This window comes from Bufo bufo, chromosome 2 (assembly GCF_905171765.1).
Source record: "Bufo bufo chromosome 2, aBufBuf1.1, whole genome shotgun sequence".
Classification (NCBI taxonomy): Eukaryota; Metazoa; Chordata; class Amphibia; order Anura; family Bufonidae; genus Bufo; species Bufo bufo.
The window spans coordinates 51,732,841-51,746,803 of record NC_053390.1 but is presented as its reverse complement, the minus strand read 5'-3'; the positions used below and the strand labels follow the sequence as shown (position 1 = coordinate 51,746,803).

At 42.1% G+C, this 13,963-nt stretch overlaps 1 protein-coding gene across 3 annotated transcripts in view; it reads right to left on the bottom strand.

The window, feature by feature from the left end:
• The window catches only part of MALT1 (MALT1 paracaspase), a 223,675-nt gene that overhangs the window by 118,037 nt on the left and 91,675 nt on the right, over positions 1-13,963 (bottom strand). For 2 of the 3 annotated variants that reach the window (XM_040421073.1, XM_040421074.1), the window contains exon 1: positions 9,871-10,093. The exons of the other annotated variant lie outside the window; for it this stretch is intronic. In XM_040421073.1, coding sequence (XP_040277007.1) covers positions 9,871-10,064 — 194 coding nt within the window. In that variant the 5' untranslated portion in view covers positions 10,065-10,093. Of the gene's footprint in view, positions 1-9,870; positions 10,094-13,963 lie in introns of those variants that run through there. 3 annotated transcript variants of the gene reach the window in all.

Below are 13,963 nucleotides of genomic sequence, written 5' to 3'. Positions count from 1 at the left end.
TGCATTGGGGGTCATGCTCCGCATCCCAGGACAGAAAGCAAACTACAACATGTTGCAGGGTTTGCTCTCCGGTATGGAAACGCAACTAGACAGAACAGAATCCAATTTGGAGCATTCTGTTTTGTTATGTTACGTTTTGTCCCCATTGACAATGAAGCGTTTTTTTCCGGTATTGAGCCCCTATGACGGATCTCAATACCGGAAAACTAAAACGCTAGTGTGAAAGTAGCCTAATACATGTGATACTATAATGATGATGGATGTGTGATTAGCTTGTTGTTTATTGTTGAACCACATGCACTTCTATTGGTGTTCTAAGAATAGGACATGTTCTATGTTCTTTCTGGGGCCACGGAACAGAAGTACGGATGCGGACAGTACACGGTAGGCTTTTGTGACCCCATTGAAATGAATGGGTCATGCAGGAACGGATGCGGACTCAAATATACAGAATAATTCAGAAAGTTTTATAATCTGGGTTTTCACAAGCCAATAAAGTAGCAGAAGTTTCCTTTATACGTTTCTATACAGAACAAGCCCACAGCAGAAATTCCACTGGGGAAATCCCTTCCCTGCGGCCGTACCCATTTAGGATCGAACCTTGAGCAGGTAGAGCGTGCAATTGCATTTCTGGGATGATAAGATCTAGTGACCAAGGAACAAGACTGTCTGATAATCCAGCACTATTACTGGACTAATGGAGTTTTTGCATAGTCGCTTTCTTTCCTCCCAGTAAATCAATACTCCGGCGCGCCGCGCGCCGGCTGTTACAACATTCCTCCTGTTACATCACATATACATTTTATGACAGCACTGCTTGTGATGCAAATAACACAGTTGAACTATTTAAAGGGATTATCCATGGAATAACCTTTAAGGCATGCCGATCAAAAGTGTTTATGGGGGCCCCAACTGGTCCCAAGAATAAGGGGGTCCTAATCCCTGTGCTCTATAGCGAGGTGACGGCTCTTGTGCTGTCTACAATGTGACCGGAATAGGATCCCTTCTTTATGGGATTTTCCAATAAAGATAACTGATTTTTAGCTGCTCTGTGCGAACATTTCCATTCATTGACAGCAAACAGGTATCGCGAAAATTTCAACACAAACTACATTAGAAAGTTGGAAAGCTTTTCCTTATATAACAATTAAGCTTCTTTAATATACATAGTAACATAGGGGGTCATTTATGAATAGATAGACGCCAATTTTTGGCGTATATCTGTCGCAAAGGGAATTTGCGGCCGAATCTGTGACTTCTTCCCCATCCACGCCACCTCCACCAGTTCTAAAAAAGGGGGCGGGAAGGGAGCGGGACGGCGGCCCGTCTCATTTATCATTTTTTAAACCTTTTTTAGGCCTCATGCACATGACAGTTGTTTTTTGCGTCCGTTTTTTCCACAGATCCCTTGTAATAAATGCCTATCCTTGTCCGCAAATGTGAAAAAAGAAGGACATGCACTATTTTTTTTTGCTGAAGGGAAACACGGACAACGGACGCGGAACACAAACGGATGAACTATCAGCATTTTTTTGCTGACCCATTGAAATGAATGGGTGCCCATCCTATCTGCAAAAAAAACGGAACGGAGGCCGAGAAAAACAACTGTCGTGTGCATGAGGCCTTAGGTGTAGAAAATGATCTAAATCTACGGCAGAAGGGACCTGGCGTAGATTTAGGTCTCATGCACACGTTTTTTTTTGCGGATAGGATGTGGACCCATTCATTTCAATGGGTCAGCAAAAAAATGCTGATAGTTCATCCGTTTGTTTTCCGCGTCCGTTGTCCGTGTTTCCGTTCGGCAAAAAAAATAGTGCATGTCCTACTTTTTTCACATTTGCGGACAAGGATAGGCATTTATTACAAGGGATCTGTGGAAAAAAACGGATCCTCCAAGGAGGATCGGCAAAAAAAAACTGTGAGGTAGAAGCCAATTTTCCTCATTTTAGGGGAGGATGTCCCCTCGTCACAGTCCTGGGGATAAATAGATGATGGGAGAGATCTCTGTACTGACCCCTGATATATTTATACATAGTTATTAGATCTCCCCTCAGTCGTCTTTTTTCTAAAGTGGATAAGGCCTCTTGCACACGACCGTATGGCTTTTTCTGTATTTTGTGGTCTGCAAAAAACGGATCCGCAAAAAATACGGATGACGTCCGTGTGCATTCCGTTTTTTGCGGAATGGGACAGCTGGCACCTGATAGAACAGTACTACCCTTGTCCGTTATGCAGACAATAATAGGACATGTTCTATGTTTGAACGGAACTGAAAAAACGGAAATACGGAAACAGAAGGCATACGGAGTACCTTCCGTTTTTTTGCAGATCCATTGAAATGAATGGCTCCGTACACGGTCCGTATAGGGAACGCAAAAAAGTCTGTATTTTTTTTGTTTTTTTACTTGATTTATCAAGTTTCTTTTTATTAGGTATGACATGTATGATGGATCCTGATAACTTTTATGCTCTCGCTGGGTTGCCTTATGGTACTTCATTACTCGAGGCCCTCGGCATATCCCAGTGGGTACACAAAAGATATATGACTCATTTATCATACTACGTAATGGGTCACTGTATGTGGGAGACAGGGAGGGTCCATAGGCCTGTATGTGTTGGGTAGTGACCAGCCATCCAGCACATGTGCCTTTTGACACAGGATTGGGTAAGGTGCACTTCATTGTCGCACCCCCCATTTCCCCTAGGTGAAATCCTACGATTTTATATACTACTTTGTTGCTACGATACGTTACTATACCTGCTGGGGTCACGTGAGGCATCACGTGTTAGTGACGCGCAGACATGCGCATAGGAACACATACTTGTTCTACAATGCCGCGTCCGATCATGTGATGTATCACGTGGTGATGACGCGCGGACATGCGCACTGGGATTTTCAGGACGCTATGTAATTACGCCGGCTGATTGTGTTTTTTCAGGTGACCGGTCTATGTTCCCCATGGGCTACTACCCTATACACCTGATGAATATATGCACTAATTATTAATCATGGAGAATGTAGGATTTATATCTATGAATTTTTATGATTACACATCGGCACGAAAGCACAGAGCACTTTATTATGTATATCATGCATTATGAATTTTTGCCAGTATTTTGATGTAAATTATGTGAGAATGTTGTTTATTACATTGAGTAATTATTAATTATGTAAATGTATTGACACTTCATAAATATGCAACATGAGCTTGTATGCATTGCTTGAGAACGGTCCCAGTAAGCGGATGGAGGACACCTGACCATGTTGGGAGGGTGTACAGGGATTGGGGGTCCATCTTCCCCCTCCCTAGGTCCCCTATCCTTGTTTGTAGGGCCCCATGGTATTGGCCTTGATTTGGTGCTTGGGGGGTTAATGGTTTCATCCTGCCATGCTGCATATGTGCCCCTTTATAAGTCCATGTGTCTCCACCTTCTTCCTCTTTGGCAGAAGCGCTGTGTCCCTCCCTCCCTGACATATGGGCACGAAGTTTATTTTCGGTTTGTGGTTTTTATGGTTCTGGAGGTTTTGCGAGTTCTGGGCTGATGTCTCGTGTTTAAGGGAGGCATCCTATTAAGTCACAGCTGGCGGCAGGTAAAGAGGAATAGGATGCTGAGCAGGTAAACTGGCGTAACTGCCCGCTGGGAGGCCAGCGGCCGGCAGATCGCACGGGCTCAGTTATGTTTTATGCCGTTAAAGAATTAGCTGTGGCCGACTACCACCCAACAAATGGTAAATAAAAGTTATGAACACGACTTGGTTGGCAGTGTCGTTTGTGGCGGGTTAACATGGTGGGGCCAGAGTGTAAGGGGTTACCCCTCCCCCTTCTCCTTTCCTAAGAGTGACTACCAACAGTCCTGAAGCGTTGCATGGGCGAATAAAGGACCTCACATTTTTTCACCGATTGGAGGTGCTGCAGTATTTCCTTTATTGTGTGTATATATATATATTTACACAGTATACTGTCCTCTGTAGTGTATATATACAGTATACTGTCCTCTGTAGTGTATACACAAAGTATACTGTCCTCTGTAGTGTATACACACAGTATACTGTCCTCTGTAGTGTATATATACAGTATACGGTCCTCTGTAGTGTATATATACAGTATACGGTCCTCTATAGTATATATATATATATATATACACAGTATACTGTCCTCTGTAGTGTATATATACAGTATACTGTCCTCTGTAGTGTATATATACAGTATACTGTCCTCTGTAGTATATATATATATATATATATATATATATATACACAGTATACTGTCCTCTGTAGTATATATATATACACACACAGTATACTGTCCTCTGTAGTGTATATATACAGTATACTGTCCTCTGTAGTGTATATATACAGTATACTGTCCTCTGTAGTATGTATATATATATATACACACAGTATACTGTCCTCTGTAGTGTATATATACAGTATACTGTCCTTTGTAGTGTATATATATAGTATACTGTCCTCTGTAGTATATATATATACACAGTATACTGTCCTCTGTAGTGTATATACACAGTATACTGTCCTCTGTAGTGTATATATACAGTATACTGTCCTCTGTAGTGTGTATATATATATATATATATAGTATACTGTCCTCTGTAGTGTATATATACAGTATACTGTCCTCTGTAGTGTATACACAAAGTATACTGTCCTCTGTAGTGTATACACACAGTATACTGTCCTCTGTAGTGTATATATACAGTATACGGTCCTCTGTAGTGTATATATACAGTATACGGTCCTCTATAGTATATATATATATATATACACAGTATACTGTCCTCTGTAGTGTATATATACAGTATACTGTCCTCTGTAGTGTATATATACAGTATACTGTCCTCTGTAGTATGTATATATATATATATATACACACAGTATACTGTCCTCTGTAGTGTATATATACAGTATACTGTCCTCTGTAGTGTATATATATAGTATACTGTCCTCTGTAGTATATATATATACACAGTATACTGTCCTCTGTAGTGTATATACACAGTATACTGTCCTCTGTAGTGTATATATACAGTATACTGTCCTCTGTAGTGTGTATATATATATATATACAGTACACTGTCCTCTGTAGTATATATATATACAGTATACTGTTCTCTGTAGTATGTGTATATATATATATATATATAGTATACTTTCCTCTGTAGTGTATATACACAGTATACTGTCCTCTGTAGTGTATATATACAGTATACTGTCCTCTGTAGTGTATATATACAGTATACTGTCCTCTGTAGTATGTATATATACACAGTATACTGTCCTCTGTAGTGTATATATACAGTATATGGTCCTCTGTAGTGTATATATACAGTATACTGTCCTCTGTAGTATGTGTATATATATATATACACAGTATACTGTCCTCTAGTGTATATATACAGTATACTGTCCTCTGCAGTATGTATATATATATACAGTATACTGTCCTCTGTAGTGTATATATACAGTATACGGTCCTCTGTAGTGTATATACACTGCTCAAAAAAATAAAGGGAACACAAAAATAACACATCCTAGATCTGAATTAATTAAATATTCTTCTGAAATACTTTGTTCTTTACATAGTTGAATGTGCTGACAACAAAATCACACAAAAATAAAAAAATGGAAATCAAATTTTTTAACCCATGGAGGTCTGGATTTGGAGTCACACTCAAAATTAAAGTGGAAAAACACACTACAGGCTGATCCAACTTTGATGTAATGTCCTTAAAACAAGTCAAAATGAGGCTCAGTAGTGTGTGTGGCCTCCACGTGCCTGTATGACCTCCCTACAACGCCTGTGCATGCTCCTGATGAGGTGGCGGACGGTCTCCTGAGGGATCTCCTCCCAGACCTGGACTAAAGCATCTGCCAACTCCTGGACAGTCTGTGGTGCAACGTGACGTTGGTGGATAGAGCGAGACATGATGTCCCAGATGTGCTCAATTGGATTCAGGTCTGGGGAACGGGCGGGCCAGTCCATAGCATCAATGCCTTCGTCTTGCAGGAACTGCTGACACACTCCAGCCACATGAGGTCTAGCATTGTCTTGCATTAGGAGGAACCCAGTGCCAACAGCACCAGCATATGGTCTCACAAGGGGTCTGAGGATTTCATCTCGGTACCTAATGGCAGTCAGGCTACCTCTGGCGAGCACATGGAGGGCTGTGCGGCCCTCCAAAGAAATGCCACCCCACACCATTACTGACCCAATGCCAAACCGGTCTTGCTGGAGGATGTTGCAGGCAGCAGAACGTTCTCCACGGCGTCTCCAGACTCTGTCACATCTGTCACGTGCTCAGTGTGAACCTGCTTTCATCTGTGAAGAGCACAGGGCGCCAGTGGCGAATTTGCCAATCTTGGTGTTCTCTGGCAAATTCCAAACGTCCTGCACGGTGTTGGGCTGTAAGCACAACCCCCACCTGTGGACGTCGGGCCTTCATATCACCCTCATGGAGTCTGTTTCTGACCATTTGAGCAGACACATGCACATTTGTGGCCTGCTGGAGGTCGTTTTGCAGGGCTCTGGCAGTGCTCCTCCTGTTCCTCCTTGCACAAAGGCGGAGGTAGCGGTCCTGCTGCTGGGTTGTTGCCCTCCTACGGCCTCCTCCACGTCTCCTGATGTACTGGCCTGTCTCCTGGTAGTGCCTCAATGCTCTGGACACTACGCTGACAGACACAGCAAACCTTCTTGCCACAGCTCGCATTGATGTGCCATCCTGGATAACCTGCAATACCTGAGCCACTTGTGTGGGTTGTAGACTCCGTCTCATGCTACCACTAGAGTGAAAGCACCGCCAGCATTCAAAAGTGACCAAAACATCAGCCAGGAAGCATAGGAACTGAGAAGTGGTCTGTGGTTACCACCTGCAGAACCACTCCTTTATTGGGGGTGTCTTGCTAATTGCCTATAATTTTCACCTGTTGTCTATTCCATTTGCACAACAGCATGTGAAATTGATTGTCACTCAGTGTTGCTTCCTAAGTGGATAGTTTGATTTCACAGAAGTGTGATTGACTTGGAGTTACATTGTGTTGTTTAAGTGTTCCCTTTATTTTTTTGAGCAGTGTATATATATATATATATATATATATATATATATATACACAGTATACGGTCCTCTGTAGTATATATATATACACAGTATACTGTCCTCTGTAGTGTATATATACAGTATACTGTCCTCTGTAGTATGTGTGTATATATATATATAGTATACTTTCCTCTGTAGTGTATATACACAGTATACTGTCCTCTGTAGTGTATATATACAGTATACTGTCCTCTGTAGTATGTATATATATATACACAGTATACTGTCCTCTGTAGTGTATATATACAGTATACTGTCCTCTGCAGTATGTATATATATATATATATACAGTACACTGTCCTCTGTAGTGTATATATACAGTATACGGTCCTCTGTAGTATATATATATACACAGTATACTGTCCTCTGTAGTGTATATATACAGTATACGGTCCTCTGTAGTGTTTATATACAGTATACTGTCCTCTGTAGTATTTATATACAGTATACTGTCCTCTGTAGTGTATATATACAGTATACTGTCCTCTGTAGTATATATATTTACAGTATACGGTCCTCTGTAGTGTATATATATATATATATATATATATATATACAGTATACGGTCCTCTGTAGTATATATATACACACAGTATACTGTCCTCTGTAGTGTATATACACAGTATACTGTCCTCTGTAGTGTATATATACAGTATACTGTCCTCTGTAGTATATATATATATACAGTATACGGTCCTCTGTAGTATATATATATATATATATATACAGTATACGGTCCTCTGTAGTATATATATACACACAGTATACTGTCCTCTGTAGTGTATATATACATAGTATACTGTCCTCTGTAGTGTATATACACAGTATACTGTCCTCTGTAGTGTATATATACAGTATACTGTCCTCTGTAGTGTATATATATATATATATATACAGTATACTGTCCTCTATAGTATATATATACACAGTATACTGTCCTCTGTAGTGTATATATGCAGTATACTGTCCTCTGTAGTGTATATATACAGTATACTGTCCTCTGTAGTGTATATACAGTATACGGTCCTCTGTAGTGTATATACAGTATACGGTCCTCTGTAGTGTATATATACAGTATACGGTCCTCTGTAGTGTATATATACAGTATACGGTCCTCTGTAGTGTATATATACAGTATACGGTCCTCTGTAGTATATATATACAGTATACTGTCCTCTGTAGTGTATATATACACAGTATACTGTCCTCTGTAGTGTATATATACAGTATACTGTCCTCTGTAGTGTATATACACAGTATACTGTCCTCTTTAGTGTATATATACAGTATACTGTCCTCTGTAGTGTATATATACACAGTATACTGTCCTCTGTAGTGTATATATGCAGTATACTGTCCTCTGTAGTGTATATATACACAGTATACTGTCCTCTGTAGTGTATATACACAGTATACTGTCCTCTGTAGTGTATATACACAGTATACTGTCCTCTGTAGTGTGTATATATATATATATATATATATATATATACACAGTATACTGTCCTCTATAGTATATATATATACACAGTATACTGTCCTCTGTAGTGTATATATGCAGTATACTGTCCTCTGTAGTGTATATATACAGTATACTGTCCTCTGTAGTGTATATACAGTATACGGTCCTCTGTAGTGTATATACAGTATACGGTCCTCTGTAGTGTATATATATACAGTATACGGTCCTCTGTAGTGTATATATACAGTATACTGTCCTCTGTAGTGTATATATACAGTATACTGTCCTCTGTAGTGTATATATACAGTATACTGTCCTCTGTAGTGTATATATACTGACCCCTGTGGTACCCCACTAGTGACAGTGACCTCTCCAATACTGACCCCTGAGGTACCCCACTAGTGACAGGGACCCAATCTGAGTGTGTACCACTAATACCCACCCTCTGTTTTCTATCACTGAGCCACATACAGACATTTTCGCCCAGTCCAAGCATTCTTTAATATAAAACGGGAAAATCCTTTTAAGGGTACGCAGTACGTATTACGTGTGAATTTTCCCAGTACCAGCTAAGTTGATGAGATTTCCAAAAATCTCCTATACACGGTGCAGACTTTTTCCAAGCGGAACTTCACCTGCGAAGTCTGCAGCGCGTCAATCGTGCATGTTCACATGAGGCGGATTTGCGTGCCTTTTGCAGTACCAGTGAAATGGATGAGATTTGAAGAACTCTCATCCACGTGCTGCGAAAAACTAAATCTGCAGCTTAAATTGACCCACGGTGCGTCAGTTTATGCTGCGGATCTCCGGCACGGATTTCCCCCTTGGCGATGAGCAATCCTAGGCTAAAACCCGCATCAAAATCTTGCGACCAATCGCACATGTAACTCACGTCGATTTTTTTTTCTGCAGTTTTGATGAAGATTTTGTTTTTGGGAACAGAACGAGACCACAGAGGAAATTCCACTGCGGAAAATCCGTTCCGTGCCGCCGTACCCTTTTAGGATCGACCCTTAAGCAGGTAGGGCGTGCAATCCCATTTCTGGGCCGATAACATCTAGTGACCAGTAACGTGTCTCAAGGAACAAAACTGATTTTTAAAAGTCCATTTTCATGAGTCCATTTACACATAATTTATGCTTCAGTTGAAGGCGCCAGGGGCGACAGTCTAACATCGGCGCCGTACGGTAAAAACCCCATCGGCACCAGCTGATAAAATACAATTTCTGTCTTTACGCCGGAGAAATCAGAGCCCCAGGTCTTGCATCTGACAGGAAAGATCTGTAAGGTTTTACCTTAGTCTGAAGCGACTGTTCTTAGCGATGGTGGCGGCCAGTTTCCTCCACCCTCTGTCGCTGGTCTGGTCCAGCAGTTCGCACACTTTCTGAAGGACGGGCTCCTGTAGAGAATTTATATTAAGGGCATAAAACTGCTGCTGAGAGCCCGCCGACATCTCTGCTCCGCAGCCAGTGCTTCTCAGGTGCTGCATTTCCTTGTCGCTCCTTCCTGCTTGTACGTCTCGTGCTCAGAGTATAAGAGCTCGTTTGCGCCATCTCCTGGGGGAATGACGAATAAATACGCTGCCATCGTGATAGACAAGTGAAAGTGAAACCGCGCGAACGTCTTACGACATGTCTGTAGGGAAATGCCTGTTTTTGTTCCCTCTTTTTTTTTTTTTCATTTTTGAAATGCCCGTTAGGGCTTCGTTGTTAAGTCGTCCATTAAAAGAAAGGTCTATCAATTATTTATGGGATATATCTATCTCCCAGCATGATCTGGTGTCGCAAACTAACCTCAGGACTGGGTCACTGTGTCGCAAGGAAGGGGATGCGAATTATTAACAACAGGCCCACAGCGTAGCACGATGTGGAAAAGCATTTTTTACATCCCAAAATTAAAAAAAACGAGACCTCCCGTGCTCCCAGTGGAGTTGGCATATTTCCTGGGACCAGTTTTGGAGGGCTGCATTCTCCCGAAAAGCAGGCCTCCGTGTATTTTAACTGTATGTGGCACTGGAATGCTGCATCACGGGGTGGGGCATGCATTCAGAAGGCGGGGTGATGCACTCAGGGGGCGGGGCGTTGCACCACAAAAAAAAAAGTGGTGTGCTGCACAAATGGGGCAAAGCTAAGTACAAAGGGGTGAGGTCTTTAAAAAGGGGGCATGATGATGTAAAAAAATAAAAAAAATTCCATTGCATGACGCCAACCCCGTTCTCCAGAATGCCAGCTGACAAATGTTGGCAGGTATTATGTTTAAAGGGGTATTCTCATCTCAGAATGGACCCCTCCGCTGTTCTCCTCCTATGTGGATGCAGCGACAGAGGTGGTCAGGACTATGGAAACAGCCAATTGGGATAGGCTGCACTCTTTCCATAGCTCCCATATAAGTGAATGGGAATCCGTCCAGTACATTGAGTTACACTCTTTCTGTAACTGAGGAAACACCATAGCGGGCTGTGCTACTCTGATTCCATAAGGCTACATGCACATGACCGTATGTGTTTTGCGGTCTGCCAAAAAAAAAACGGATGACATCCGTATGCCATCCGTTTTTTTTGAGGATCCATTGTCACAATGCCTAAGACAGAGAAGAATAGGACATGTTATATTTTTTGGCGGGGCTACGGAACGGACATACGGATGCGGATAGCACACAGTGTGCTGCCCGCATTTTTTGCGGACCCATTGAAATGAATGGGTCCGCATCCTATCCGCAAAAAAACTGGAACGGACACGGAAACAAACAACGTTCGTGTGCATGAGGCCTAACGTCCATTCACTTGTATGGAAGCTACAGAAACAATGTAGCTCAGCCCAATCAGCTGTTTCTGTATTTCTATATTCCCTTGCATTCAGGGACAGGGAGTATAGGGTAGGGGTAGGGGTGGGGGGTTAGTTCTCCATTCTAGGGAAGGATGTTATAGACATTTCAGACATTTATACTTTTATGCTTAGGCAGTCGTCTGGCGCACGGCGAAGAGTCCCATAAAAAAAAGGTTTTTCGTGACGCCAGTTGCAGTGAAGCAGCAAGGGCACAGGGCCCCTTTTTAGCAGGGTGATCTAAATGTCCCTCAATGTTGGTGCATGTGTCACGATGCTCCTACCTGGATACGCTAGACCCCAGTCGTTGGCTCCGAAAGCAGAAAAATAGGGGGAATAATGGAGGGATTTGAAGAAATAACTTGAGTCCAGACCTTGTGATGAAGTTGATAACAGCATTACTTTCATTAAACGTTTCTCCAAACAGTTTCAGGCTTGGTCTTGGTTCCCAGTAGGCTTAAGCACTAACTGTGGCAGGCAAACTCCTCTCTGTTATGTCTGTTGCTCTCTGGCTCTGCTGTGCTGACAGGATAGCTGTATAACTTAGCTTTCTCAGGGTGCTGCAACTTCTCTCTTGTAGTCTGACTCTTATTTATGCTATACCAGGGAGTCTCCCTCTCCTGAGGCTTTAAGCTTCTGCCTCCATATCCAGCTGAGCTGAAGGTGCTCCAACTGGCCTGGGCAAGGCATGTCCAACAGGGACGTGCACCTGCTGCACACCCTCCCTTGACAGGGGGTAAACTAGAACCTTCCCCTAGCAGGGGGTAAGCTGAACTAACTAAAACTGGTCCCCACCCTTCCTGCAGGAAATGGGACTCGCCCACTCCTCCACGGGGTTTAGAATGGAATGGAAAGGTCCACTCTATATAACTGTAGCTCTGCCGTGTTTGCTGCCACCTGTTGTTGAACCAGGCATATTACAATTGAACATAACAGTTACAATATAGGAAATGCACATTATATAGGACTTGGAAATAAACGCACAGATGACATTAGGTTAACCAATATAGACAGTAGCGGGGTTCAGAAGTGGTAATGCACCTATGGGGCGTTACACTTATGCCGCACATTTTAAGGCTACTTTCACACTAGCGGTATTTGCTGGATTCGGCAGGGTTCAGCGAAAATGCTTTTGTTACTGATAATACAACCGTTTGCATCCGTTATGAACAGATCCGGTTGTATTATCTTTAACATACCCAAGACGGATCCGGCATGAACTCCACCGAAAGTCAATGGAGGACGGATCCGTTTTCTATTGTGGCAGATTGTGGCAGAGAAAACGGATCCGTCCCCATTGACTTGCATTGGGGGTCATGCCGGATCCATCTTACTCCGCATCCCAGGACGGGTAGCAAACTACAACATGTTGCGGTTTGCTCTCCGGTCTGGGAACACAACTAAATGGAACGGAAAGCATTTTGGAGCATTCTGTTCTGCTCAGTTCAGTTTTGTCCCCCATGACAATGAATGGGGACAAAATTGAAGAGTTTTTTCCGGTATTGAGCCGCTATGACGGATCTCAATACCGGAAAACTAAAACACTAGTGTGAAAGTAGCCTAAAATGGGAATTTTCCTTTAACATTTTCAAATAACACAATTGTAATATGCCAAATATACTATATCAATATACAATGTAAATAAATACTGTATCATGTATGCACTGTGATAATGGGGGAAAATGTGCAGTGTGCCTGTCTGCTGGAACTAACAAGATAAATAGTGCACATGAACCACAATCAATATATATATAAATACAGCACCAGAACCAAGATGTTTTCAGGATGGCCGAGCGGTTTCGCATAGTGTCAGCTGTATGGGAGGGGTTAACAGGGAGGGAGCTCCCTCCCTCTCCCATCGGGCGCTGCTATGCCGTTGCAGCCACCCGATACTTGACAGGATCACAGAGGGAGGGGGCTCCTTCCCTTATCAGCCGCTGCTCTGTTGTGGCAGCGTCTGATGGTTACCATGGCAACCGGACGCCTTCACAGGCTTCCGGCTTGCCATGGTATAGCTAAGCCGGATCAGGCTTCTGCTAAAGGCAGCAGCATTTTTTGTCACCTTACATCACAAAAAGTGTAATACCAAGCGATCAAAAAGGCGTATGCCCCCCCAAATAGTACCAATCAAACCGCCATCTTATGCCGCAAAAAATGAGATCCTATCTAAGACAATCGGTCAAAAAATAAAAAAGCTATCACTCTCAGACAATGGAGACACTAAAATAGGATTTTTTTTTTTTGCTTCAAAACTGCTATTATTGTGCTAAAGTGAAATAAATAAAAAAAAAGTTGACATATTAGGTGTCGCCGTGTCCGTAAGAACCTGCTCTATAAAAATATTACATGACTTAACCCCTCAGGTGAACACCATAAAAAAAAAAAACTGTGCCAAAAAAGCAATTTTTTGTCACCTTATATCACAAACAGTGTAACACCAAGCGATCAAAAAGTCATATGCACCCTAAAATAGTACTAATCAAACCGTCATCTCATAAAAAAAAATGCATTAGGTTAGTACAATAAAAAGGTATCCATGCATACCTCAATACTCACATTTTGTAAT